This window comes from Borostomias antarcticus (genome assembly GCF_949987555.1).
Source record: "Borostomias antarcticus genome assembly, contig: scaffold_967, whole genome shotgun sequence".
Lineage (NCBI taxonomy): Eukaryota > Metazoa > Chordata > Actinopteri > Stomiiformes > Stomiidae > Borostomias > Borostomias antarcticus.
The window spans coordinates 7,501-13,835 of NW_028175931.1; the positions used below are offsets into that span (position 1 = coordinate 7,501).

At 62.4% G+C, this 6,335-nt stretch overlaps 1 protein-coding gene across 1 annotated transcript in view; it reads left to right on the plus strand.

Moving 5' to 3' along the window:
* The window catches only part of LOC311329035 (sine oculis-binding protein homolog A-like), a gene marked incomplete at both ends in the record, with an annotated part of 9,405 nt that extends 4,899 nt beyond the window's left edge, over window positions 1–4,506 (plus strand). Inside the window, 4 exons of the mRNA XM_084462925.1 lie at window positions 139–290; window positions 1,628–1,726; window positions 2,587–4,083; window positions 4,150–4,506. Of these exons, the coding sequence (XP_084319051.1) occupies window positions 139–290; window positions 1,628–1,726; window positions 2,587–4,083; window positions 4,150–4,506 (2,105 nt within the window). The remainder of the gene's footprint in view (window positions 1–138; window positions 291–1,627; window positions 1,727–2,586; window positions 4,084–4,149) is intronic.
* Between the last annotated feature and the right edge of the window lie 1,829 nt (window positions 4,507–6,335).

Genomic DNA, 6,335 nt, shown 5'->3' on the forward strand with positions numbered 1-6,335 from the left:
CTCTCCTCCCTCTCTCCCTCCCTCCCTCCCTCCCTCTCCTCTCTCTCCCTCTCTCCCTCCCTCCCTCCCTCCCTCCCTCCCTCCCTCCCTCTCTCTCCCCCTCCCTCCCTCTCCTCCCTCTCTCTCTCCCTCCTGTAGTGGAGGATGTCCAGAATGTGCAGATCGTGTGTGTGTGGTGTCAGAAGGAAGGTGTGAAGCGCTACTCCCTCTGCATGGGCTCCGAGCTCAAGAGCTTCTGCAGTGAGAAGTGCTTCGCCGCGTGCCGACGGGCGTACTTCAAACGCAACAAGGTGAGACGTCCGAGCGCGGCGGGAAACAACAACTACCGCCTCCCGCAGTTCACATGGGGAGAGAGACGGACGATAGACCCACACAGACCCCCCCCCCTCCCACACACACACACACACACACACACACACACACACACACACACACAGGGTGTTTTATTTTGCGCCAGGTGTGCACACACAAACACTCACTTAAAATGTGAGAAGAGATCGCTGGCAGGTAAACAGACCCCCCTCAGGAACCGAACCCCCCCCCACCTCCCTGGTGAGGTCATGGCTGGATGGATTCATTTCAAATAACAAGAATTCAAAAAGGGCGGGGGGGGGGGGTGGTCTCACACATGGTGCTTCATAATGGAGCGCCAAGTATTGGGATAGCGGAGGGAGGGGTCAAAGTTCGCGGAGGACACTTAGTATCGGTTTCCTGCTAATGGAGGAAGGGCCGGTCATCAAGTTGCTCGGGTTCGACGGACAGGGAAGCTGTGGTGTTAGAGAAGCTCCTATGATCCGCGAAAGAAAGTCTTTTTCATCCTCCGTCGTGCCATGGATCTCCCCCTCTCTCCGAGGCGCGGGGCGTCAGGGGCGTCGCCTTCCCCCCCGCGTCCGTCGTTAGCGGCGAGCGCACGCACGGCGAGACGGAGAGGGAGGGCGAACTGAGAGACACAGTCGGCCTCCGCAACAAACGCTGTGGTTTTGGGGAGGAGGAGAGCCGGGCCCTGGGCCTGTCCCTGCTTGTCTGGAGAGGAAGGGCACAGGGGCCCGGGGCCCTTGGGGGGGGGGGGGGTGTCCACTTTCAGCGCATACCTTACCTGCAGCTGCCTCAAGTTTCGTAACTCAACGCCACTCGATGGGTCGCAGCGACGGGGGGGGGGGGGGTGCGCTCGGATCGTCTTACATGAATCGGGGGAGGAATTTCCTGAACGAACGCAGGCCGCTACACTATAAAGATTCGTCCTCCATCTTGTTTGTGAAATCAGTGTTATCTCACAACTCCACTACAATGACTCCCCTTTGTCTCAGTGACCAGGAAGCCACAGTTCCACAAACTCTACTACGTATTTACTGTAAACCCCCCCCCTGTGACGAGGTGAATTGTGAAGGATGTATTTCTGGTGCGATGGTTATGTATAGCTCAAATGTTATCGCTCAAATGTGTTTTTAATGACCAGAGAAGTCATGATGATTGAACGGAGGTACGACGCTACAGTTCTGTACATCACCAACAGGTGGCTTGATCAGTCATGATTAAACCGAATGTATTTAGCTGTGAATAGTGAGTGACGTGCGTGTGTGTGTGTGTGTGTGTGTGTGTGTGTGGTGTCCCCCCCCGCGCCCCCCAGGCCCGGGACGAGGACCTGCATGGGGACCGCTCTCCTCAGCACCCCCCCCACCCGGACGACTCCGCCAGACTGGTGCTGAAGATGAACAGCGGCGCCAGAGTAAGAACACACACTCGCTCGCACACTCGCTCGCACACTCGCTCGCACACTCGCTCACACACTCGCTCGCACACTCGCTCACACACGGTTTACACACTCGCTCACACACTCGCTCACACACTCGCTCACACACTCGCTTACACACTCGCTCGCACACTCGCTCACACACTCGCTCACACGCTCGCTCACACACTCGCTCACACACGGTTTACCCATTCGGTCACACACTCGCTCGCACACTCGCTCGCACACTCGCTCGCACACTCGCTCACACACTCGCTCGCACACTCGCTCACACTCTTACACACTCGCTTACACACTCGCTCGCACACTCGCTCGCACACTCGCTCGCACACTCACTCACACACTCGCTCACACACTCGCTTACACACTCGCTCACACACTCGCTCACACACTCGCTCACACACTCGCTCACACACTCGCTCACACACTCGCTTACACACTCGCTCACACACTCGCTCACACACGGTTTAAACAATCGGTCACACACTCGCTCGCACACTCGTTCACACTCTTACACACTCGCTTACACACTCGCTCGCACATTTAACGTTGCATTTAACGTAGGAAATTCAACATGGCCACGCTAAAACACTGAGGTTCAAGAGCCTTTCATGTACCTGAGGGGTGTACACAGGTACACGACGAGGCTTTGAACACACTTTCATATAAACTCACCACCTGGATTGGTACTTTAAAAACTCATCACATGTATTATACACCTGACATTTCTCCTCAGTGCTAATGCTAACACTCTGCTAAGTTGCTGTAGTTGAAATGCATTGTGGGTGTGTTATGTGGTTCTCCTCGGTGACTACCGCGCTGGTCTCTCTCCCCAGTCTCTCTCCCCCGCGCCCCAGGTGTGTGACTGGTGTAAACATGTCCGCCACACCAAGGAGTACCTGGACTTCGGCGCCGGCGAGGAGAGGCTCCACTTCTGCAGCACCAAGTGTCTGAACCAGTACAAGATGGACGTGTTCTACCGGGAGGCGCGTGCGGCGCTGACCAGCTCCAGCCCGGGCGGGGCCGGCGCCGGCGCCGAGGGGAAGACCGAGCCCGGCGCCGCGGGGGGCCAGAAGCTCCTCACGCCGGAGTCCTGGGGCCCCCAGAGGACTCTGTCCCCCAAGGGCCCCACGCCCATCCACGGCACGGCGGCCCCCACGTCCGTGTCGCCCTCAGAGGCCTCGTCCTCCTCCTCCAAGGTCCCCGTGGCGGGACTCCGCCCCCTGGAGCGGCACCTCCCCCTTCCTCCGCCGCCCCCCATGGAGGCGGGGCCCCGCCACTCGCCCCTCCCCCTTCGCCCGCACATGGAGCAGCACCCGCATCCGCCCCCGCCCCAAATCCCCCTCCCCTTCATCCGGCCGCCCCTCCACGCCCAGGGCCTGAAGAGCCCGCTCGCCGCCCACCCCCCCCGGCACCCCGGACCCCCCTCCAGCCCCATCCACCGCCCCCCCCACTCCCCCCACCTCCACCCCCCCTCCGCCTCCTCCATGAACCCCCCCGGACTCATGCACCCCTACCCGGGGGCCTACTTCCCCGGCCTGCACTCCCCCCCCATCAACATGATGCCCCGCGGCCCCGCCCCCTTCCCCCCCCCGATGATGAACTTTGGCATCCCCTCGTTTGGCCCCCTCCTCCCCCAGCCCACGGTTCTGGTGCCGTACCCCATCATCATCCCCTTCCCCGTCCCAATCCCCATCCCCATCCCCATCCCCGTACCCCACAGAGCCCCCCCGGATCCCCCCCCCGCCCACGGCGGGGTCATCCAGCCGGTACCAGAGGGGGCGGAACGGGGCCGGTCCAGGGGGGTCCGCCTCCCCTCTCCCGGGACCCCCGTCGCGGTTCGGACCTCCGTTCAGGGGCTTCCCTCCCCCCCCGGCCCCCACAGGAGGGACTCGGACTGGGTCAAGTCGGAGCGGCAGCACCCCTCGCCCGCGACCACGCCCCACAGCAGGGGGTCTTCCCCCGGGGGGCGCTATAACGGCCCCCCGGGGCCCGACGGCCCGGCGGACTCTAAGCCGGAGCTGCAGCCCCAGCAGGAGAGGCAGGTGATCCAGAGGCTGCTCCAGAGGACCCAGGTGAAGCAGGAGCTCAACCCCCAGGGGGTGGTGGACTTGTCTGGCCCCGGGGGGCCAGGGGGGCCAGGGGCCGGCCAGGGCGCCAGGGCGGGGCACTACGACGGTGTGAGACCGCCGGGGTCGCCGTCACGCGACGCCGCCGCCTACCACCGGGACTCAAACACCCCGCCCTCACACGCCACCCCCAGCCCCGGAGGGGCCACGCCTCCGTTCGACGACGCCTCCCCCGCCCAGATGTCCCCGGATGGGCTAAACCGGGCGACCTCATCCCTGGACCGCCCCCCCAGCCCGGACTCCTCCTCCTCCTCCTCCTCCTCCTCCTCCCAGCCCCCGAGAGAAGCCCCGCCCCCCGCCCCCGCCCTCAGCGAGCTGGAGGCCGTCAAGGAGAACAGCTGCGGCGTCGGCGGTGGCGTCAGCGACGCCCCCAACGCCGGCGGCCCACCGGATGACCCCCCAATCGCCGGCGGAGAGGGAGACGACCCCCACGTCCCGGACGAGGACCACGCCTACGCCCTGCCCACCGCTCCCAGGGCGACGCCCGCCACCGCCAACGCCACCGCGCTGCTCCTCCCCAAACTCAGAGACAAGGGGGCGTTGAGGACCCCGCCCGGCGTGGGGGGCGGGGACACGGAGCCGGCGCTGAAACGACGCTGCCTGCGCATCCGAGACCAGAACAAGTAAACAAAGATGGCGTAGGTGAGTGGTTCTCTGTTCCTGACTCAAGCTCCGCCCCTCTAACGATCGCTCTGCTCTGTTCTCTGGTTTTAATGTCACGCCGGTTGAAATGGCGGCTTGTGAGAAACATCAGAGCTCTTTAGAAGTGAGGGGCCCTCGAGTACCAGCAGGGAGGAAGCAGGGACATTTGTGCCCAGGGCCTCGTGGGTAATAGGGCAGGGTAATAGGGCGGGGTAATAGGGCAGGGTAATAGGGCAGGGTAATAGGGCGGGGTAATAGGGCAGGGTAATAGGGGGGTAATAGGGCAGGGTAATAGGGCGGGGTAATAGGGCGGGGTAAGAGGGCAGGGTAATAGGGCAGGGTAATAGGGCAGGGTAATAGGGGGGTAATAGGGCAGGGTAATAGGGCGGGGTAATAGGGCAGGGTAAGAGGGCAGGGTAATAGGGGGGTAATAGGGGGGTAATAGGGCAGGGTAATAGGGCGGGGTAATAGGGCAGGGTAATAGGGCAGGGTAATAGGGCAGGGTAATAGGGCAGGGTTATAGGGCAGGGTAATAGGGCGGGGTAATAGGGCAGGGTAATAGGGCAGGGTAATAGGGCAGGGTAATAGGGCAGGGTAATAGGGCAGGGTAATAGGGCGGGGTAATAGGGCGGGGTAATAGGGCGGGGTAATAGGGCGGGGTAATAGGGAGGGGTAATAGGGCGGGGTAATAGGGCAGGGTAATAGGGCGGGGTAATAGGGCGGGGTAATAGGGCGGGGTAATAGGGGGTAATAGGGGGGTAATAGGGCAGGGTAATAGGGCGGGGTAATAGGGGGGTAATAGGGGGGTAATAGGGGGGTAATAGGGCGGGGTAATAGGGCGGGGTAATAGGGGGGTAATAGGGGGGTAATAGGGGGGTAATAGGGCGGGGTAAGAGGGCAGGGTAATAGGGCAGGGTAATAGGGCGGGGTAATAGGGGTAATAGGTTAGACCGGTCACGTCTGTCGGAGAAGGAAACATGATTTCTAGTCAGGATGAAGGAAGAGAAAGATGAGAGGAGACTGGGAGGGAATCTACTGATGTAAACTGATTCTTTCTCACACACACACACACACACACATGGACGCACACACACACGCACACACACACACGCACACACGCACACACATGGACGCACACACACACGCACACACGCACACACACGCACACACGCACACACGCACACACATGGACGCACATACACACACACATACGCACACACACACACATACGCACACACACGGACATACGCACACACACACACACACACACACACACACGGCTGGCGTGAGTACGGGTCACACAGTGTGCGCGTGGCCGCTAAGCAGAATGGCGCCGTGGAGAGAAAATCCTGGTCATGTGTCCCTGGTCTGGGCTCTAGGGTTACAGAGGAGGAGGAGGAGGCGCGGGGGAGAGCAGAGGAGGGGCAGGGGAGGAGGAGCAGGGGAGAGCAGAGGAGGAGGCGCAGAGGAGGAGGCACGGGGGAGAGCAGAGGAGGAGGCGCAGAGGAGGAGGCGCAGGGGAGGAGGCGCAGGGGAGAGCAGAGGAGGAGGCGCAGGGGAGGAGGCGCAGGGGAGAGCAGAGGAGGAGGCGCAGGGGAGGAGGCGCGGGGGAGAGCAGAGGAGGAGGAGGCGTGGGGTAGAGCAGAGGAGGAGGCGCAGGGGAGGAGGAGCAGGGGAGAGCAGAGGAGGAGGCGCAGAGGAGGAGGCGCAGGGGAGGAGGCGCAGGGGAGAGCAGAGGAGGAGGCGCAGAGGAGGAGGCGCAGAGGAGGAGGCGCAGGGGAGGAGGCGCGGGGGAGAGCAGAGGAGGAGGCGCA